The 23,592-nt window shown below is 43.0% G+C and overlaps 1 protein-coding gene across 1 annotated transcript in view; it reads left to right on the top strand.

Annotated features, from left to right (window-relative positions):
• The window catches only part of nkain4 (sodium/potassium transporting ATPase interacting 4), a 107,342-nt gene that overhangs the window by 35,678 nt on the left and 48,072 nt on the right, over nt 1-23,592 (top strand). The window contains exons 2-4 of the mRNA XM_084068217.1: nt 5,950-6,087; nt 9,320-9,400; nt 22,430-22,642. Coding sequence (XP_083924343.1) covers nt 5,950-6,087; nt 9,320-9,400; nt 22,430-22,642 — 432 coding nt within the window. The remainder of the gene's footprint in view (nt 1-5,949; nt 6,088-9,319; nt 9,401-22,429; nt 22,643-23,592) is intronic.

Raw genomic sequence — 23,592 nt, 5'->3', positions numbered from 1 at the left:
TTCCATTCTCTCGATCCCTCATTTCCTCCTTACATGAGTAAATATACACAGAGCCGTGTATGACTGCGTCACGCGTACGGTCGCTCACCAGTGGTGGAAAAACTACTCAAATGTTTTGCTTAAGTAAAAGTATCGATACTGCAATGTAGAAGTACTCTGTTACAATAGTGAAAGTCCGGGATTCAAAATCGACTTGAGTAAAAAGTCATCAAAGTTGCGTCACCCCTGCACTACACTACTGTATCTCTCTGCATTTGATGTATGTGTTTACCTTGCTTATTAACCCTTTAAGACCTGGGACGTGTCTGTGTCGCATTTTTAGACTTTACAGATTTTAGACTTTGGCTATTCAAAAATAGCAGATATACAAGCTCATAGCGCGGCACCGAGTGCCGCGCTATGAGCTTGTATATCTGCTATTTTTGAAAAATCGTTATTTTTTTTGCAAATCTTGAGATTTGTGTTAGAAAAGCGAACATTTGTAACTCAAATCTTTGCTTCTGGGGGATTCAACAGTTTTTTGAAAAAACTTATGTCGCCATAATATCAGTGGTTATTTTTTCCATGTCAAGGACCCCCAAAATGACGTGTATTTGGCCACGGACCCCTATCTAAAAATATATGTTCCAGGGACCCCCAAAAGCAAAGATTCAAGTAAAACATTTTCGCTTTAAAACAATATATATAAAAAGATTTGCACACATTTTCACGATTTTTCAAAAATAGCAGATCTACAAGCTCGTAGCGCGCTATGAGCTTGTAGATCTGCTATTTTTGAATAGCCCAAAGTGTAAAATAATGCTTTTTAGCTCAAACCTAAAAATGACACCGTTCCAGGTCTTAATGGGTTAAAGTCGCCATAAAGGGCGTCTGTTAAATGCCTACATTGTAAATTGTAGGCATGTGAAGGCGTTGTTGTTCATATCAGAACGTTTGGGTGTGGGATGGCAGAGGCAGTATGTGTAATGTATAATATGTATTCCATCATCAATATTTATTAGTCATGTTGTTTCCATATATTTCTTCAATAACACAAGCATAGCCTATATTATATTCAATACTCCACACAGCGCTGCATGCTTGTCAGCACATCTCCTTGCCAAACACGGCGCGGTATCAAATGGAAGGTTCACTGAACCTTGGTGGTAATATCCATTTTTTTTTGTTTTTTTTTACCAGATCTTGAGCTGTTATGAAATGGAAAAGTACTGGAAGAGTCTTGCAAAGTATTTTGCTCCAATTGTTATTCAGGATGCTGTCGTCTTGACTAGAACAAGTTCAGTTATATAATATGAGTTTTGTAAGGGCCAGGCCAGCGTGACCCGTTCTCATATCATATTTGTGTGTGTGTGTGTGTGTGTGTGTGTGTGTGTGTGTGTGTGTGTGTGTGTGTGTGTGTGTGTGTGTGTGTGTGTGTGTGTGTGTGTGTGTGTGTGTGTGTGTGTGTGTGTGTGTGTGTGTGTGTGTGTGTGTGTGTGTGTGTGTGTGTGTGTGTGTGTGTGTGTGTGTGCACTGTCAAGAGAGCTGTGAGAGTGAGCCCCCCAACCCTGTTAGTCTGCAGATAGGGCTCTGTTTGTTATCCAAGTGTTAGAGGACGACTTCACCCATTTTCAACCCATCTTCATATAATTGGTCCTCACTAATGCTCATGATGAAATGGTAAAAAAAAATCACACCCTGTGTGAAGAGAGTGGTGCCTTTGATGAGCCCCGTATTGACCCGCGTATTGATGTTGTCATCAATGTTTGTTTATTGGACATACATACATACATACATACATACATACATACGGACGGACACACGGACAAAGCCAGATATAGGGGTGGTTGGCACCACCCACAAATCTACTCTGCCTGTGTCTTATAGGAGGGCTGTAGACTTTACTTTTCAGAATTCAAATTCAAAATCATCAAGATTTTTATATGTGCTCCAGAGATGTGTGTGCTTGTAGATTGTCTATTGTTTCAGAATGTTGGCCCCCTGAATACGGACACTGGGGTTATTATTATCAACCCTTTATTTTATTATTATTATTATTTTGTTTGTGTGTTCCTCTTCTGTCAGCAAGTGGCATCGGGTGGCTAGTAACATTTCCATCGCATTAAGAAGTATGACCATGGCCCTGTACCAAGAGCGTGCGTGTGTGTGTGTGTGTGTGTGTGTGTGTGTGTGTGTGTGTGTGTGTGTGTGTGTGTGTGTGTGTGTGTGTGTGTGTGTGTGTGTGTGTGTGTGTGTGTGTGTGTGTGTGTGTGTGTGCCCATCATGGCGGCGGAGACGAGATTCCTCCCTCCCTCATCCATCTTCATGCGGTTGGCTGCCGATGACATGTCCACACACGACATACACACCATCGCCCTGTGACACACACACATGCACACACACACACACACACACACACACACACACACACACACACACACACACACACACACACACACACACCTCACCCTGGTGATGGCATTCTAATTAAATGCCCCGCCCCCTGCCCCCCCCCCCCCCCCCCCCCCCCATGTGTTTCCCCTACAAATGCTATGCTAATTGAGTTGATGCAAATAACCTCTCATGTAGTCTCACAGGTTCAGACTGCTGCTGCTGTTTTTATTGCCGTAGTGTTTCTTTTTTTGTTGCCGTGGTATGAAATGTCAAAGCAATAAGTTGAACACTTTGATAGAGGAGGGACGCACGGAGGAGTTGTGAACGTCGTGAGCGTTTATGTCAGCGATTCCCAACATGTTGACCCTGGGGGGTCCCACTGGTGGCCCGTGAGGATAGTGCAAGTGGCTCCCCAAAATAATTGGCAAAGCACCATTTTATTGATAACATAATGTATGTGTATATTCAATTCAATTTTATTAAAGTGTCAAATCACAACAAGTTGTCTCAAGACACTTTACATGTAGAGAAGAGACCCCACAGTCCCACCCTGAACAAGACATTTTGCGACAGTGGCAACGAAAAACTCCCTCTTAACTGGAAGAAACGTCAGGCAGACCCTAGGCTCTAGGGTGGGGGCCTTTTGCCTCGATCGCGTCAGGTCGAGGCAGAGAGAGAGAGAGGGAGAGGAGAGACAGAGAGAGATACAAGTAGTAACAATAACAATAGTAGCAAATATAATAGTGTAAGATAGTATATAATAATATAATATAGTACAGCAATAATGTGTATACAGTATATAATGGTATAATATAAGGATGTTAAGGTAATATACAGTATAGTGTAGTGTAGTAGAAATCCACGGTCGTGCTCCATGGAGAGGCCCGGTCCACAGTCACAGTCTTGAGCCGCAGCTGGGGGTCCCGTAGTGACAGTCCATGGAACTGCGACGTGGGAAATAAAAGAAACTCCGGGGAGCGGGTCCCCGGGTGTAGAATTAGTGGCAGGCCTTACTAGAGCGTGAATCCGTACAGTGTTAATTACGATTGTACCAGTGGGACACAAACCCACACAACCAAAAGGGAGGACGAGAGATATCCTCCTATCATTTCAGAAACCTCTGTCTGTAGTGCGTGGTGAGGCCAAAAACTGTTCTGCCCGGTTCTCCTCGGTGGCTGGAGCAATTGATCTGAATTTGCACACAGCCATTGACCATTACCATGTGCACGGAACAGCCAAGCCCGTTTTTCGATTTCACCAAATCTCAGCCGTTTATTAGCGTTTATTTTGTGTAAAAGAATGTCGCCATGGTTACGCGGCTACCCAGCTATGGGATGAACTGCCTCCCGGGTTGCCAGATCATGTGCGCATACCCCCCCCCCCCCACGGATGCGTCGACCGGGTATGGACTCAGTGTTGCCAGATTCTGTGAGAGAAACAAGCAACCAGGTCTAGGAAAACCAGCCCAAAAGAAGCGACTATGGGCCACGTGCGCACTTTAACATATACATCAGCTATTTGAAAATAGCAGATCTACAAGCTCACAACGCGTCGCGATGCGACGCGTTGTGAGCTTGTAGATCTGCTATTTTCAAATAAAACCTTGCGGGGAAATTATAATAAGCAGATCTGGCAACCCTGTATGGACTAGTTAATATAACACGGCATGTGACATTAACTCATTAAGACTGGGAAAGCATCTGTGTCATTTTAAGATCTCTTTGGCTATTGAAAAATAGCAGATACACAAGCTCATAGCGCGGCACCGAGTGCCGAGTCCCATCTGATGGGTGTGTGTGTGTGTGTGTGTGTGTGTGTGTGTCTGTACTATAGGCCTACGTGCACATGCGTGTGGTGTATGCGTGGTGCAGTATGTGAGCATGCCCTTGTGTGTGTGCACTGTGTACATACAGTGTGTGTATTGTATACAGACACAGCTACGTGTGTGCGTGCGTGCGTGTGTGCACGTTTAATGAATACCTTGGCTCAGTGCTGTGGCATCATTACACCGTCAAAGTGTTCCTTTAACTCAGAAAGGTTAGGAATGGACCAGAAAAGGGTCCATTTCAGAGTGAAACCAACACTCAGGATTAGACAGTAGTAATAAGGGAAAGCCCTCTTGCCTCCCATAAAGTTCCCATGGAGTGTGTGTGTGTGTGTGTGTGTGTGTGTGTGTGTGTGTGTGTGTGTGTGTGTGTGTGTGTGTGTGTGTGTGTGTGTGTGTGTGTGTGTGTGTGTGTGTGTGTGTGTGTGTGTGTGTGTGTGTGTGTGTGTGTGTGTGTGTGTGTGTGTGTGTGTGTGTGGGGCTGGAGGCCGCGCTAACTGGCAGGAGGCTCGGAAATTGTGGAGCTTTTTGTTGGCTCAGCGGGGATTGGAATCGATGAATCTGTCATTGTTGGGTTTTTTATTGAATTTAATAATCTTTTATATATAGGCCACAACCTCCAGGCTGAGCTCCTCTCTCTGTCTGCGGGAGAGAGGAAGTCTGGTCTGTGTCAGCCAGTGGCGGAAAAAGTACTCAAATTCTATACTTAAGTAAAAGTATCAATACTGCAACGTAGAAGTACTCTGTTACAAGTAAAAGTCCGGAATTCTAGATGTACAGTATATAGGGCTGAAGTGGTCAATGTATGTTTTGTAATAATAATCAAAATCTACAAAGTAACTAGTAGCTAAAGTTTTCAAATAATTTTAGTGGAGTAAAAGTATAAAATAGTCTTCTGAGATGTGGTGGAGTAGAAGTAAAAGTACTGAAAATGTAAAGTACTCCAGTAAAGTAAAAGTACCTAAATGTTTTACTTAAGTACAGTACTTGAGTACATGTACTTAGTTACTTTACATCTCTGCTTACAAGCAACGATACTGTACATTCATGTCATGAATTAAAATAATGTGAGAAGTATTGAAAAGTACAGCTTACAGTGTATACTTCCTTTTGAATATCAAAGCATCGCTGTATGGACGTGTGTGGACTATAGGTGGAATCACCAAGGTCCATGTCACCTTTGTGGGTGATGTAGATAATTGGTTCTCAAAGTGGGGTCCGGGGACCCCCAGGGGTACTTGAGGGGGTTCCAGGGGGTCCCCAGCTAAATGATGGACAGGGACCAAATGGACCCCTATGTGTCTGTAACCCTGAGAGTGTACAAATGGAACCAAATGGACCCGTTAGGGTCCATTTGGTTCCATTTGTACACTCTGAGAGTTAAATTGACATAGATTACAATACAAATTGCGGTCCAAGTGATAGAAATGACATTAAATGGGGGTCCGTAGCCCTAATGCATGTCAAACTGGGGGTCCTTGAAATTAAAATGGTTGAGAAATCTTCTCTTATGGGGGTCCCTGGCATATCTTTTGAAATGGGGGTCCGCAGGCTATTAAGTGTCAATTTGGGGGTCTTTGACATGAAAAAGTTTGAGAACCACTGATGTAGATGTTTCAGACATTTTGTACACACCCAGAAATCACTGCTGCTGTGAATGTGACATAAATCCTGGACGTTACGTAAAATACTGAATAACAATCTGTGTGTCTGTCTGTCTGTCTCTCTCTCTCTCTGTGTCTCTCTCTCAGATGTTGGCCCTGGAGAGACAGGTGTTTGACTTCCTGGGCTACCAGTGGGCTCCCATCCTGTCCAACTTCTTCCACATCATCCTGGTCATCCTGGGTCTGTTCGGGACCATCCAGTACCGACCACGCTACATCATGGTGGTGAGTCAGTCAGTCCACCATCAGTGCTTCTCAGACGTCTTCATGTCAAGGACCCCCACATGAAGATGTATTTGGCCGCGGACTCCCATCTGAAATTATTTTGTGCCAGGGACCCCCAGAAGAGAAGATTTATGTTTAAAAATGTTTTCAATATTTTTCAAAGAATAGCGGATGTACAAGCTTAGCTTAGAATATGGAGATAAGAGGTTTCTGCCCGACAGCAACGATATACTTTGTACACCACTGCAAGTACTATAACCCCAAGTCTGCCTCTATTGCAGTCTAGTTGAGGATTTGGCTGAATTTTGGGGGGGGGGGGGGGCTCTATCCAGACCCCACAAGCAGAAGGTATATTATTCTTCAAAACACATGGGTGCAATGAATGCACCGCTGTGTTTTAGTGTGATTGCTGGAAACATTTACTTTGGTCTATTTTAGTTTTACATCATAAGAGATCAGGCATGGAGTTTGCAGAGAGAGAGAGAAACAGAGAGAGAGCGAGAGAGACAGGCATGCAGGCAGACAGACAGAAACATATGGTCACGATTACGAAATTTTACATGACGATTCATTCAATTGTCACACAAATAATTGCGATTAAAGATTGAATTGTGCTTTTGTCGTTTATCACTGGAACATATGAATAAAATTAGGCTTTGAAGTTGCACAGGCTAGATATGGCAAATAACCTAAATATATAAAGTTATGACTGAGATAAATTGAATAACTTCATACTTTCAAAAAACACGCAAAGTCCAAGGTTTTTTGTTTTTTAACAAAGGAGGAATGGGGGGGGGGTGATGGGTAGCCTAGGGGGGTGTTCGGCTGGAGCGGAGGTAGTTGGCAGGCAGAGGTTGATGGCAGGCAGGCAGGCTGAAGGCAGGCTGAAGGCAGGCAGACAGGCAGGTTGAAGGCAGGCTGGCAGGCTGAAGCACAGGAGAAAAACAGGAACACGGTAGAACTATAGAATGCACTAAATAATCCTCTAGGAGAAAGTGTCTAGAAGCATGTGGCGGCGAGTGGAGAGAAGACCTTTAGGCTTTTATACTGTGGAGGTCTGATATGAAGATGGCAGGCATGGTGTGACCTGAGACAGGTCTGCTGTGTGCCAGTCTGGAAGCCAGGAGCCAAGCCTATGCACACACACACACACACACACACACACACACACACACACAGACACAGACACAGACACAGACAGACAGACAGACAGACAGACAGACAGACAGACAGACAGACAGACAGACAGACAGACAGACAGAAGATTTGCGTTACAAATGTTTGCTTGAAAATATATATATTCAAAGATGTAGTACAGCAGTAGACGTTGTAGACCGTTGGTTCTCAAAGTGGGGTCCGGGGACCCCCAGGGGTACTTGAGGGGGTTCCAGGGGGTCCAAATTGGGTCCTTTTGGGTCTATAACTCAGAGAGTGTACAAATGGAACCAAATGGACCCTAACGGGTCCATTTGGTTCCATTTGTACACTCTCAGAGTTAAATGAACACTGATGATGATGATACAGTGTAGATTGGGACCACCAATAAATCTAAATGGTTGAGTCCCTGGCATATCTTTTCAAAATGGGGGTCCGCGGGCTAATAAGTGTCAATTTGGGGGTCCTTGACATGAAAAAGTTTGAGAAGCACTGATGTAGACGGTAGACGGTGTACGGCTGTATTAGAGACGTCCCACCTTCCTGTTTGTCTGTCTGTCTGTCTGTACAGCTGTGTAGAGAGACAGTCTGACAGTCCATGAACTCCATTCACCCTGTGTGTGAACGGTTGTGAACCTACGCCTCTGGGGCTTAAGAAGATTGACTGTGTTTTTTTGTTTTGTTCTTTTTTTCTCTCAAATGAGAGGGTTCTGCCGTGCGTGCGTGCATGTGTGTGTGTGTGTGCGCGCGCGTGTGTGTGTGCGTGCGTGCGTATGTGTGCACTTGTATTACTATACTTGGTCCCCACAAGTATATTGTAGAATTTGAGTAACTAGACGGTGTGAGAGAATTGGTTGTTTTAGGGTTATTACAGGTTAGGTTTAGGTGTTGGGGTTACAGGTATGCCGCACCAAACATAGCCGATCTCCAAGCCCACAACGTGGACCCCGCAGTGCGTCACGTCTTGAGCTTGTAGATCGTCTATCTTCGGTGATCTACACCAAAGTGACTTACTACTCACTATGTCTAACTCGGCTTTAGGGTTAAACAAGTTGAAAATAAGGAAATACATCGTGCGGACCAATTTCCTGGTTCTCACTAGAGAAATGGTTGTTGTATGATACAAATTTAAAAAAAGATAGGTTTTAGATTTTTAGATAGGTATACAATTAGAAAAATATTACGGTTTGGGTTCGGTTTAAGGTTAGACATTTTGAAGTTAGGTTTAGGGATTAGAGATGGTTATGCTTGATTATACTTGAGTTTCACGCTGGTGTTTTGCACCGGAAAATAGCCGATCTACAAGCTCACAATGCTTTTTTTCAGCTTTACGGTTTAAAATGGCATTTATAAACTTGCGTCCTAAAAAGGTTGATGTCCTGACAAGTATAATGATACAAACCTGTGTGTGTGTGTGTGTGTGTGTGTGTGTGTGTGCGTGTGCGTGTGCGTACGAGGTCATACTATACCTTAACCCATTAAGACCTGTCATTTTTAGATTTGAGCTGAAAAGCATTATTTTACACTTTGGGCTATTCAAAAATAGCAGATATACAAGCTCATAGCACGGCACCGAGTGCCGCGCTACGAGCTTGTAGATCTGCTATTTTTAACATTTTAACATTTTTAACTCAAATCGTTGCTTCTGGGGGTCCCTGGAACAAGATATTTTGATGGAGGTCCGCGGCCAAATACATATAATTTTGGGGGTCCTTGATATGAAAAAGATTGAACACCACTGATATAGAAACGTACGTTTTTCAGAATACCGTTGAGATTTAGTAGACATGTAGAATCGGCTTCAGGTCTCAATGGGTTAACTCAACTCAAAACCCACTGCCTGTCATTTCAGCTCTTGTTATTTTGTCTTGACTTCTCTCTCTCTCTCCTGCTGCCTTTGGCTTTCCATTCAGCTAATCTCCAGGTGTGTGTGTGTGTGTGTGTGTGTGTGTGTGTGTGTGTGTGTGTGTGTGTGTGTGTGTGTGTGTGTGTGTGTGTGTGTGTGTGTGTGTGTGTGTGTGTGTGTGTGTGTGTGTGTGTGTGTGTGTGTGTGTGTGTGTGTGTGTGTTCTTTGCAGTATACAGTATGGGCTGCCTTGTGGGTGGCCTGGAACGTGTTCCTCATCTGCTTCTACCTGGACGTGGGAGGCCTGTCCAAGGTGAGTGTCTCTGACATCTTACCATCTGTCAGCCACCATGGATGTCTTTAGGCTTTAAGCCTGTTGAGTGACTGTTTCTGTTAGGAATACGTGTTGGTTGGTTGTCGTGTGTGTGTGTGTGTGTGTGTGTGTGTGTGTGTGTGTGTGTGTGTGTGTGTGTGTGTGTGTGTGTGTGTGTGTGTGTGTGTGTGTGTGTGTGTGTGTGTGTGTGTGTGTGTGTGTGTGCAGTAGTGGAAAGTAACAAAGTACATTTACTTAGGTACAATTTTGAGATATTTGTACTTTACTTGAGTATTTCCAATTTCCAATACTTTAACTTCTACTCCACTACATTTCAGAGGCAAATATTGTGCTTTTACTCCACTACAATTATTTGAAAAGTTTAGTTACTAGTTACTTTGCAGATTTAAATTATGATTATAATTATGATTATGTTATAGAACATACATTAACCACTTTAAACCTATTTTATACCTAGGCTATTTTCAAAATATGTTTATACAAGTATAATTTTGTACTAATTTACCTCAAGTACATTTTTAATTTTGGATTTTTACTTGTAGTATTTTTATATTGCAGTATTGGTACTTTTACTTAAGTAAAGAATTTGAGTACTTTTTCCACCACTGTGTGTGTGTGTGTGTGTGTGTGTGTGTGTGTGTGTGTGTGTGTGTGTGTGTGTGTGTGTGTGTGTGTGTGTGTGTGTGTGTGTGTGTGTGTGTGTGTGTGTGTGTGTGTGTGTGTGTGTGTGTGTGTGAGAGAACCAGACCCATCTATCTGCCAAGACATGGGAATTTGGCCAATTATGCAGTGGATGATGTGTCAAAAACAGCAGATCCACAGCGGTTTGCGAGATTAGACACAGAGACACACACCGACAGACACTTTTATAGACGGCTTGAGTTTTTCCAGAGCCACGCTGTAAAAATGGACGCAAAGTCAGGAGAAAGTGTAGGACCCACATGGAGGATGAAGCAGAGGCATGCAGGACAGGTCGCTGCAATAGTGTTTAATAACACAAACACAACAGGAACGAGGAAACATAAACTAAATCTCTAGGAATACGAGGAAATATTCAAGAGAACTAAGCTTTCTGAGTTTAAACACAACACGGTGGGAATAGGGGGTATAAATACACAAGGACTATAAACTAGACCCAGGTGAACTAATTGACAATCAACTCAGGGATAGGCTAGAGCAGGGGTCTTCAACGTTTTCAGGCCAAGGACCCCCTAGCCGAGATAGAGATTAAGCGGGGACCCCCTCTATGTTGTGTAAAATTGTGTTTTAGATCAAACATTTTTTGTTTACTTGGTACTGCCCTTTTTTTCCCTCTACACCTATACCTCTTTGCCAAAAATAGAAAAAATCTACAAGCTCACAACGCCTTGTACAGTAGATCGGCTATTTTTGGCTTAAGTTCTCTTCAGAAAAAGGATGTTAGGGTTCAAGTGGTTACGCAAAAAAAAAAATCACATCACACAAAGATTTGGCGGACCCCCTGTAGTAACTCTGAGGACCCCCTAGGGGTCCCGGACCTCCTGCTGAAGACCCCTGGGCTAGAGCTAAAAGGTGGTAACAGCAGCAACAGAGGGAACCAGGAGGCATTAGAACATTACTACTACAAAATAAAGGTACGCAAGTGTAAATCAAAAATCTAACTACAACTAAGAAACGAGGAATACACACTTCAAATTAAAGGAACACAACTGTAAAGTAAAACCCCAACTATGACTAAGAAACCAGGAGCACCAGGGAGACAAAACAAGACACAGATTGTGACACAAAGGAGTTCAAATGGACCCTGTTGTGAATTAAAGGGGGTAACGTCTACTCTTGCTTTTGTAAACACCCCAGACAGTTTTTAAGTGGCTTGATTCAGTATTTAAATATTTGATATAGTTGTATCTGACACGCCCACTTCCTATTCACACCAATTGTAACTTCAAACTCATTTTAATCATGATGGATTCATCAAAAACAGCAGTTCTTGGGTCTTGGTGACTGATATCGTCCTTCTAATGCGTGAGATAAAATGAATATCAAATATCTAAGTACCGAATCAAGCAACTTAAAAACTGTCTGGGGTGCTAGTAGATTCTGTAGATTCTGTGCTAGTAGATTCTGGCCCATCTACACGGTCACAGCTATTTTCTGTTCTGCATGGCCCCACAGTGGTGGAATGAACTCGCCACTGATGTCAGGACAGCAGAGTCACTGATGTCAGGACAGCAGAGTCACTGCCTATCTTTCACCGCAGGCTGAAAACCCACCTCTTCAGGAAACACTACCCTTCCTCTTCGCCTTGCCTACTTGTTGTCAATTAGTTGTACGAGCTCTTGTCTTATTGGTTCTTGTTTATTCAATACTTATTTGTTTTAGCTCTTGCTCATTTGATGTTCCTGTTTGTCTCATCTGTTTAAGAAAGTAGGTAGCGGATATAGACCTTATACTCTTAGTTGCTTGTTTTAGAAGAGAATGCACTTAATACTTCTGGTGATTAGTAGTTTCGTTCCCTACCTATGTTGAATGCACTTATTGTAAGTCGCTTTGGATAAAAGTGTCTGCTAAATGACTGTAATGTAATGTGCTCACAAAAGCCAGAGCAGACCTTAAAATGACCCCAGACATGTTTGAAAGTGAAATATCCCTTTAAGAAGACCTCTGTTGTGAATCTTGTGATAACAACAGCTTCCCTCCTGTGAGGTGGGGACTGCTCATTGAGTTGAACCACGGTAGCTTTTCTCTCAGAGCAGCAGATAGATGACAGCAGGGCCGTGTCGTCACCCAGCCCGTTGTGAAGTTTATATGAAGCCCATACAGAGAATATGTACATTTGCAGAGAGGTCACATATAGGTGGCCCGGAAGACGTGAGTCATGAGCTACAGTAAGCCAGACAAGTCAGGACAGAGAGAGACAGAGAGAGACAGAGAGAGACAGAGAGAGACAGAGTCGGTACAGAATATATGCTGGAAATGCACTTATGTGACAAGGACAAAAATACATATGGACTTAAAGGATCACAATGGAAATAAGCTCTTGAGCGTTATAGCCCCCCCCCTTTTTGACAGTTATGTACAATTATGTTTGCGCATAATAATGCATTTAAATAATACGACTTGACAATGAGCAAGGTAAACACATTCATCAAATGCTGAGAGACAGTCTTGTGCCTCCAGTAAACTAGGATCACAGGTAAACAAAGATACTGGCATCAGTCTAAACACAATATACTATCAATAAATAATCTGTACATTGAAACTAAAGGATATACCACGTAAACAATGAAACTAGCATCTGTCTGAATAACATTCTATCTAATTGAACATTTTAACATTGCGGTCAGTGAATATTTTCCTGTGCACTGAGAGAAGAACGAAGGCAGAATGAAGGCAGAATGAAGACAGAATGCATTGCCTTCATTCTCTCTGTGAGTGTCATGTTTTTCTCCAACTCTTCTGGGCTCCAGGCTGCTTCACTGAGACACAAAGAGAAGCATGTCATCTGTCTCTGTCATAACAGTTCATCCACAACACACCGCTTTCTTTTATGCTTCCTTCCTTCCTCCGGCCAACCTTCTCTTCTCCCCAACCCTTTGATCTTTTTTCTTATTATTTTTCATATATTTTAGTGAGTTTCTGCCCTTGCACTTCTCTTGTACATTTCCGCACCCTATTCCTCCCCTTTCCTGATTTTTTTCCCCCCTCTTTTCTCTGTTCCACTGTTTAATCTCCTTTTCTTTCAGCTCCTCTCCTTGTCTCCGACAGGCCGGGAGGCATGGCCGACACTATGTTTTGCACCCTGTATGTTTTTTTGGTCATTTATTTTACATGGGCCATGCTGACCAGCAGGCCGATTTTTGCAAAACACATTTTTGGACACAATACTCCTACAGATTTTGTCCAAACATCACGCACATCGGTACACAGTATCTCTATAGTTATTAAACCCAGTGATGCTATGCTCATTTGAGAAGTGGTTGCTCTCTATTTTAATGACGTGACGCGCACGTCGCTTAACACCTACAGTACAGGTCACACAATGGACAATTGCTATGCATATAGGCTAATTCCTATGTTAATGTACCTGGCGTGAGTCGGGAGCCTTTGTAAACTTTGATGAAGTGTGAATTTAAAGTAGTTTTAAATCTATGCGTGTGCCTGCGCGTCCCCCTGGCCAAATAAGTGGTTGCTCGGCGTGCAACCCCGTCCACTGAGCATTGCACCCCTGATTAAACCAAACAGGTCTTTTAGATTTTTCATATACCACCCTGATTGGCTAAGATTGGCTTGCAAAGTTTGCAGGAGTGCTCCGTTTTTAAACAAAATCCCTCAAATCATGAACGCAGCATGCAATTTCTGTGAAATTTTGCACACACATTCCCACTAGGCCGAGGAAGAAATACCACTTGAACGTTTTCAAATCAGCCTCAGGGTGGCCCTATAACAGGCCGATCTGTGTAAAACTTTGTATGCGCACTCCCTAGAGAGGCAAAGGAAAAACCGTTGCCCTGCATTTTTCACATCTGCCTTTTATTGCACCACCAGGAGGCCGACTTATGTGAAACATTTTTTTAAATATTATTCCTTCAGATTTTATCAAAATGTCACGTAAATCGGTACACATGATCTCTATAGTCATGTGATCGAGACGGATCTGTTTGATTTTTCATATTCCATCCTGATTGGCTAAGATTGACATCTGAAGTTTGCAGGAGTGGCCCGTTTTGAACAAAATGCCGCAAATCATGAACCGATTGCGGTGAAACCTTGCACGCACATTCGCACCACGTTGAGGAACAAATCTCCTCTCCTCAATTCTCCTCTCCTCTCTTATCCCATTAAGACCTGGAACGCATCTGTGTCACTTTAGATTTCTTTGGCTATTCAAAAATAGCAGATATACAAGCTCATAGCGCGGCACCGAGTGCCGCGCTATGAGCTTGTAGATCTGCTATTTTTGAATAATCGTGAAAATACATCTTTAATATATTTTTCCGAAGAACTGTTAGGATTTAGAAAACTAGACCATACCCGGTCGGCGCAGCGCATCCGTGGGGGGATATGCGCACATGATCTGGCAACCCGGGAGGCAGTTCGTCCCATAGCTGGGCAGCCCCGTAACCATGGCGACAGTGTTTGACACAAAAACGCTAATAAGAAGCTGAGATTGGATTAAATTGAAAAACAGGCTTCACAGTTAAGTTGAGATGGTAATGGTCAATGGCTGTGTGCAAAATCAGAGCAATTGGTCCAGCCACTGAGGAGAACCGGGTAGCTTCACGTACTCACCTACTCACCACTACAGACAGAGGTTACTAGAATTATAGTAGGATGTTTAGAAGCGGCCTCAGGTCTTAATGGGTTATATGTACCAGATCATGTTCAGTCTCTCCTCCTCCACCACACTACTCCTCATGGTGTGTTGGCCCCAGATGGAGTGTGAGTTTCTGCTTGGCAGTGGGCCTGCTGGTCCTGTCTGACCACAGAGATGGCTGACCACAGAGAGAGAGAGCATTCATGTAGGAAGTGAAGCGTTGGTCTCACACACGGCGGCTCAGATGGCCGCCGCCGTGGATTCTAGCAACACCTTCCTTCCCAAAGCACTGCCGCTCATTCTGTCAATGTGAGATAGACCTTGGCTCTAGCAAGTGTGTGTGTGTGTGTGTGTGTGTGTGTGTGTGTGTGTGTGTGTGTGTGTGTGTGTGTGTGTGTGTGTGTGTGTGCGTGTGCGTGTGTGTTTTCTGCAGTGGTTCCTAGCTAGAATAATGAGCCTTGTAGGGGCCAGCTGCTAGGGGCTGAAGGCTGGGCATTAACCCGACAGATGGAGGCGGGCCTGGGCTCCCAGCTCTGCATATGGTGGCCAGGAGGAGAGAGGGCTAATGGAGCGCACACACACATACACACACACGCGTACGCACACACACATACACACACACGCGTACGCACACACGCGAGCGTGCCGTACACGCGTACAAAACCTCATCCGCAGCACGCTGGGAGACCTCCAACCCATTTTGATCATAAACCACGGTCAGCTAATCCTGCGTTAGTGTAGCCCACCGTGACCAGTGTCCACTTGAACTGACAGGGTGTTTGTGTGTGTGTGTGTGTGTGTGTGTGCGTGTGCGCGCGCGCGTGTGTGTTGGTCCTCACAAGATACATTGTAGTAGAATATGAATAAATAGACATTGTGAAGAAAATGTTTTATGGTTCAAACTGATTTTTAGAGATACTTTTACAATTAGAATAAGACTCATGTTGGGGTTATAGGTTTAGGAATAGACATTTAGTAGAATTTAGGTTCAGGAGGTTGGGTTTGGAGTTATATGGGTGTTTTATACTTAGCTGTACGCTGGTGTCGTGCACCGGGAAAATAGGCGATCTACAAGCTGACAACGTGCGTTGTGAGCTGCTATTTTTTATGGTTCTAGTCTCACGGATAAAAAGGCCACAATTCTTTTAAATATGGTATTCGCTAAATATCCATCCATGTCCTCACGTGTGTGTGTGTGTGTGTGTGTGTGTGTGTGTGTGTGTGTGTGTGTGTGTGTGTGTGTGTGTGTGTGTGCGTGTGCGTGTGCGTGTGCGTGTGTGTGTGTGTGTGTGTGCGTGTGTGCGTGCGTGTGCGTGTGTGTGTGCGTGTGCGTGTGCGTGTGTGCGTGCGAGGGTCTCTACTGGGGGCTTGTTGGAGTCATATGCCACATGCTCTGTCATTTCCTATTGATCCCAAACACTGGCCCCGGCCCATCCTTCAGACCCCCGCTGTACTCCCCACCCCCCCACCCCCACCCCAAAAAAAGACAACCATCTACAATGCTCTCTGTCCCTCTGTTTATGTCTCTCACTCACGTTTTCCTCTTTCAAAGGTACACACACACACACACACACACACACACACACACACACACACACACACACACACACACACACCAGGAAAGGCCATAGTCATAATTTTACCTATTAGTCTAACTCCTGTTCCTTTTAAATGTTAAATGAACACTGAAGGATTTGTTTTCACCGTAGACAAACCTTAGACATGCAGATGTACTTCTATTATGTTGCACGTCGGTGACAGATAGACCAGGAGTCACTCGTCACCACGGGGTGGCATCTTTATTCCTTTGAGGCCGGGAACGCATCTGTGTCATTTTAAGATTTGTTTGGCTATTCAAAAATAGCAGATCTACAAGCTCATAGCGCGGCACCGAGTGCCGCGCTATGAGCTTGTAGATCTTTGCTTCTGGGGGTCCCTGGAACAAAATATTTTTAGATGGGAGGGGGTCCGCGGACAAATACATATTATTTTGGGGGTCCTTGACATGAAAAAAGTTTGAAAACCATTGAAAATATAGCAACATAAGTAAAAAAAACTGTTTGGATTTAGAAGACATTTGTAAAATCCCCAGAAGCAAAGATTTGAGTTAAAAACTTTCGCTTTAAAAAAGTATATATATTCAAACTAAAGATTTGCACACATTTTCACGATTAAAAAAAAGAAATAGCAGATCTACAAGCTCATAGCGCGGCACTCGGTGCCGCGCTATGAGCTTGTATATCTGCTATTTTTATAGAGCCAAAGAAATCTTAAAATGACACAGATGCGTTCCCTTCCCGGCCTTAAAGGGTTAATGTCCTATTAGTGGCTCTTTACCGTCTGTCGGTGAAAGAATTCGTTTGGTTGTGTGTGTGTCCCACCCCCCCATCCCCCCACACCCCCGCTGTGACATCACCATCAATTACGTCTTCTCTCAAACGATAAAAAAACCACGGCCGATGCTAAACAGACTGTGACTGTTTGACAGTAATCCTGATAGAATGCTGTGCGTTGCCTGGGCCTGTTCTAGGTCTTTACAAGTGTTAGGGTGTATAGGGCTTTGTGTTGACGTTTATGCACTGGTGTAAAGTAACTAAGTACATTTACTCAAGTACTGTACTTAAGTACAATTTTGAGGTATTTTTATTTTACTAGAGTATTTCCAGTTTTCAGTACTTCTACTCCTCTACATCTCAGAGGCAAACATTGTACTTTTACTCCACTACAATTATTTGAAAACTTATGTTACTAGTTACTTTGCAGATATAAATATATTACATTATAAAACTTACATTAACCACTTAAGACTTATTTTATACCTAGGCTATTTGAAAATAGACGAAAAGGCTATTTGAAAATCTACAAGCGATGCGACGCGTTGTGAGCTTGTAGATCTGCTATTTTTAAAAAAAAAAGGTACTTTTACACTTTTACTCAAGTACATTTTTAATTCCGGACTGAGCACGTCTACATTCCAGTATTGATACTTTTACTTAAGTAAAACATTTACCTGAAAATACCTGACTTACAAGCTTACAGATTGGTTTTCTTTTTGAATAATAACGAGAATAATTCCGTAGCCAAAACAGGCGTGTGAATAATCGCATTTATTTAATTTGAATTTGAAAATAAATAAATAAAAATAATATATTTTCCAATTGCCCTCCCCCCTATGATGTAACCTTGGATGTGTGGTAGGGCCAGGGCCAGATTGATTAGAGCTTAAGGCAGCAGTGTCGGGGGGGGGGGCAGGATAACTGTGCCGTTGTTGACAGTAGCCGACAGACAGCCCCTCCGGTATATGGACCACCGGGTTACTGTAACTATGATGGTCACGCTTCACTGGAACACAGGTTCCATCACGGCATCTGTCACATCATTATTCTACCAAATCCTACCTATTGACCTTCTCTGAGAGAGAGAGAGAGAGAGAGAGAGAGAGAGAGAGAGAGAGAGAGAGAGAGGGAGAGGGAGAGAGAGAAAATAGGATACTGAAGGGGCAAGGTGAGCCGATGAGATCAACGCACAAATTGGATGTGCTTTACTGCAGTAGATAGAATGAGTGTTATTGTATGATATGAGGATCGTACCATACAGCCTATTGTTGTTTCACATTATGACCACCGCCCCAATTTCTCCCACACAACCATCCTTCTCCGTTCTCTACACTGGCTCCCCGTAGCGGCTCGCATCCAGTTTAAAACCCTGGTGCTAGCCTATAGGGCAGTGAAAGGAACAGCTCCTTCTTACCTCCGGGCTATGGTCAATGCTCACACCCCTGCTCGACCACTTCGGTCTGCCACCTCAGGGCGACTGGTTGCCTGGTCGCTCAGTGGTCCTTCTGGCCGATCTACACGGTCACGACTTTTTTCTGTTCTGGCCCCACAGTGGTGGAATGAACTTCCCACTGATGTCAGGACAGCAGAATCACTGATGTCAGGACAGCAGAATCACTGCTCATCTTTCACCGCAGGCTGAAAACCCACCTCTTCAGGAAACACTACCCTTCCTCTTTGTCTGGCTTACTTGTTGTTAACTAGTTGTACAAAGGCTTGTTTTATTGTTGCACTGTTTTATTGGATCTTGTTTAGTCGATACAATTATTTGTTTTAGCTCCTGCTCATTTGACTTAGCTATTTTGTCTCATCTGTTTAAGGAAATAGGTATCTGATATATTGCACTTTTACCTTAGCACTAGGTATACTCTTGGTTGCTTTTTTTTTTACAGAAAATGCACTTAAGGACTTCTGGTGATTAGTAGTTTTCGTTCCCTACCTATGTGGAATGCACTTATTGTAAGTCGCTTTGGATAAAAGCATCTGCTAAATGACTGTAATGTAGACCATCGTTGTTCTGGTATCTGCTAGATAGATAGATAGATTGATTGGTAAATGGTGCATTTAAATAGCACTTTTAGAGGAGAAAAGCCTGGTCACGACCTAATGCACAGAGTGTTTATAGGGGCGGGACTTCTGTCGCAACATATTTACCCCGGGAACAATCTTTTTTGACCAATCACTACACTCGTTTCATTCACGGAGAATGTAAACAGATTTGTAAAGCGTCAACTTCATTTCCTTGGGCGGTACTTCCACCAGATTCCGGTACTTCCGTTTAGACAGTCAACCGGCTATAGGTCTTTCACAGCGTGGCAGATAGGAATCAGAAATGACTTCCTGACAGCGTCTCATTGGCTGCTGTTAATAATGCAACGTCTTGTCACTGCAGGGCACATGTAGGGTTAGATTGCACTATTGGGCCATTGATTGGTGTGTGTGTGTGTGTGTGTGTGTGTGTGTGTGTGTGTGTGTGTGTGTGTGTGTGTGTGTGTGTGTGTGTGTGTGTGTGTGTGTGTGTGTGTGTGTGTGTGTGTGTGTGTGTGTGTGTGTGTGTGTGTGTGACTGACTGTGTGAATGATGGTTTCCCACGCGTATTGAACATAGCACCGGGGTGTGTGTGTGTCAGGAGCTCATGCTCTCAAATGGTGCCTAACGGGGTAGAACGTGTACGGAGCAGACCCCTGCATGTTTAACTAGTGGTGTAAAGTAACAAAGTACATTTACTCAAGTACTGTACCTTTTACTTACTGGAGTATTTCCAATTTTCAGTACTTTTACTTCTACTCCAATACATCTCAGAGGCAAATATTGTACTTTTTCTCCACTACAATTATTAGAAAACTTTAGTTTCTAATTACTTTGTAGATTTTGATTATTATTACTAAACACACATTAACCACTTCAGCCCTATATACATTTCGGCCATTTGAAAATAGCCGATCTATGTTATTAAACATTACAAAGTAAGTAACATCTAAATTATTAAACATTTTTCAAGCACATTTTTCAAAAATAGCAGATATACAAGCTTGTATATGTGCTATTTTTTAATAGCCAACGTATACAATATGGATAAAGAGGCTAAAATGTATTAACAAACTTTGCTGCTGACCCCCTGGAACCCCCTCAAGGAGCCCTGGGGGTCCCCGACCCCACTTTGAGAACCACTGTCCTACCCGACACCACAGTCTACTGCAAATGTCTCAATGGAAGAACATGTACAGTACTAGTTAAGGGATAACTGACGGGGAGTGGCTCATTATTGAGAAATAAACCCTGACAGGGTTGAATAATGACCTGCTCCCCGGCCATTATCCTGCTTATTACAGATACTTCATAAAGAAATGAATACATTGACCCAAAAGTGACAGCAAAATGATTTGATTGATTTTGAAAGGATTTTCGTTGATTACGGTGATGAAGTAATCCATAAATTCAGGGGTTTTCAACCGATGGTCCGTGGACTTACTGGTGGTCCTTGAAGGTAATGCGTGTGGTCCCTGACCGTGCATTTAGTAATGTAGGAAAGTGAAGATTGTATTTTTGTGATTTGTTTGAAAAAAATAAATCCACTAGTTGAGGAACAGTCCCCTATACCATTGGTATAAAAAAATAGTCACAAATTATAATTTGAACAGACTTTAACCATACTTTATACTTTGGCTATTCAAAAATAGCAGATATACAAGCTCACAGTGCGTCACTTTGTGCCGCGCTATGAGCTTGGCACAAAATGTTTTTGAGTCCGCAGCCAAAATGAGAACCAATCATATAAGGGCAGTGCCTTATATGACCTGGTCACCTATGATGACTCGTCAATGTTGTTATTTGCTGGGAAGTTGGAAGTCAAGAAATTCCACAGAAAAGGGAGTTAGAACCTCAAGAAGGGGAAGTGTACCGGATTGCCTGGATGAGTCATCAATGCTCATCATTATTATAAAATGAGCCCATAGAATCACATGTTTGTGCTGGTGTGTGCTCCGCGCTCATACGATCAGTATATCAGTTAACGTCTGGTCCCTATAGTTCACAATCAGTTGAAAACCCCTGCATTAATGTATACCAGGTGCGTCCAGTGCAACATGGTCGGCTCTGAAAACCCCAGATAGGAAGTGTTGATCAAATATGAATCAATATTCTGTTCCTGCAATTTCTATTTCTCGCTTCAAGTGTTATCAAAAACGTTCTTTAGTTTAGTTGTAAATGAGTCTGACTTTGTGTGTTTGTTTACATGGCTGCAGTGGTGGAAAGTAACTAAGTACATTTACTTAAGTACTGTACCTAACCCAATTTTGAGGTATTTGTACTTTACTTGAGTATTTCCAATTTCCAATACTTTTACTTCTACTCCACTACATCTCAGAGGCAAATATTGTACTTTTACTCCACTACATTTACTTGAAAACTTTAGTTACTAGTTACTTTTCAGATATATATCATGATTTAATGAAACATACATTAACCACTTTAAACCTATTTTATACATAGGCTATTTGAAAATAGCCGATCTACAAGCTCACAACGCGTCGCATCGCAACGCGTTGTGAGCAAAAATGAAGCACCGCGGATTGATATGAGCAGGTGCTCTGATCCTTTGATTAGGCAGCAGTCTGTTATTCAGTTTTCAGAGTTCAGCGCTCGGTCATTATTCAGAAATAACACACTGATGAATTCAGTGATTGCCAGAATTAAGCATTCAACCAAGCCGTGTAATAAATTGTGTTAACATACTCTACCCTACAGATTGGTTAAAAATCATGTTTTATTCATTACAATAAATGATGGATTGCAGCATTAATTTAACTTTTACGGTGTAATAACAGAGATGCCAGTAGACATTAGTGCCACCATTGCATTCAAATGTTGTTTTCCGCGTCTCCTTAAATGCTGATCAGTGATGGACTCAAGTACTCAAGCCCAGTACTTGAGTCAAAGTATAGATAGTACTCCTAGCGGAGTGAAAGTCATAAGTATTCACAAATACTCATGAAAAGCACAGCTACTTGAGTGTACTTGAGTACCGTACTCAAGTAAATGCACTTTGTTACTGTCCACCACCCCTGACCAGTGTTGCCAGATTGTTGCGTTCAGTGTTTTAAGAGAAATAAGCAACCAGGTCTATGAAAACATGCCCAAAAGAAGCGACTAGGCTACGGCTATTTGAAAATGGCAGATTTACAAGCTCACAATGCATTGTGAGCTTGTAGCTCCCTGGCACAAAATATTTTCTCTGTCTGCGGACAAATACAAATACATATTAATCTGGGGGTCCTTTCCATGAAAAACAAGCCCAAAGTGTCTTATATATACTAATAAGCAGACGTGACGCTGATGGCGGTCTCATCTCATCTCCTCTCCTCTCATCTCTTCCAGGACAGTGACCTGCTGACCTTCAACATCTCGGCGCACCACTCGTGGTGGAGGGAGCACGGGCCTGGCTGCGTGAAGAGCGAGATCTTCCAGACCCCGCCGGGGGTCCGCGCCGCCGCCACCGCGGAGAGCCAGTCCTACTTCACCGTCATGGGCTGTCTCATGGACTACCAGTACATCGAGGTCATGCACAGCGGCACGCACATCCTCCTGGCCGTGAGTATATTATACCCACAGTACTGTGTATATCAGGGACGCAGTGGGGGGGGGTATCCGGTTCCATTGGGTAGGGGTCATATCCCCCCACTTCTAGGACGAAGAAAATAAAAACTAGAAAAAGTGCTCCTCGGAGCACAGGTCTCCGCCAGGTCAGGCAGGTTATTGTGGCCTCCTGGTGGCGCTATAATAGGCCAATGTGAAAAGGGTGGCATTTATTCTTAGTACCCAGGGGGCAAACCCCCCCTTTTTTTGGAAACCTGCATTTGCCCTGCCATCAAAGGTTGGCCACCAGAAATAATATCTATGACCCAGTAGGATCACAACCTATATGGACAACCCGGTCAATTTTTTGCTGGAAATCCAATATGGCCGCCTCAATATTGGCCCCTATCAGAAAATAGCTTTGGCGATAACTTTTGAACCAGATGGGCTAGAAATGCAAACTTGGTGTCTATTTCATGGTTTCAGAGCATGAGAAACTCAATGGAATACTTATTTTTATGATTAGGTGTGTCTGGACCTTTACTTTGCATATTTCCAAGATGGACGCCACCCGTAAATGAGTTTTACTATGACTTTTACAGTGACAGCTAACTGTTATGGCAAAAAGTCTGCTTTTTAAGCAATATGAACACATTTGGTCAGTTTGAGCTTTCATTTCTATGTTGTCAATATGGCTGCAGTCATAAATAATGTATGGTATTACATTTTTGCTCAGATTCTATCTATAGTTGTGGGGATGATTGCAGTGAAAAATCTGAGAAAAAGCCCACAATGTATCTTATGTATCATTTTAATAAACTAACTATAATATAAACAGACACATGCACACTCCAAGACTTGCCAAAAACTTCAACTTTAGGGCTATACAAATTAACATAGTGGTATGCATTCAAGTAACATAACAAAATATAGACTACTTAGTGACAAACAGAGTAAAAGCGGAT

This window comes from Gymnoscopelus microlampas (assembly GCF_963454915.1).
Source record: "Gymnoscopelus microlampas genome assembly, chromosome: 10".
In the NCBI taxonomy this organism is placed as follows: domain Eukaryota; kingdom Metazoa; phylum Chordata; class Actinopteri; order Myctophiformes; family Myctophidae; genus Gymnoscopelus; species Gymnoscopelus microlampas.
This window is presented reverse-complemented; position numbering and strand designations above follow the sequence as displayed.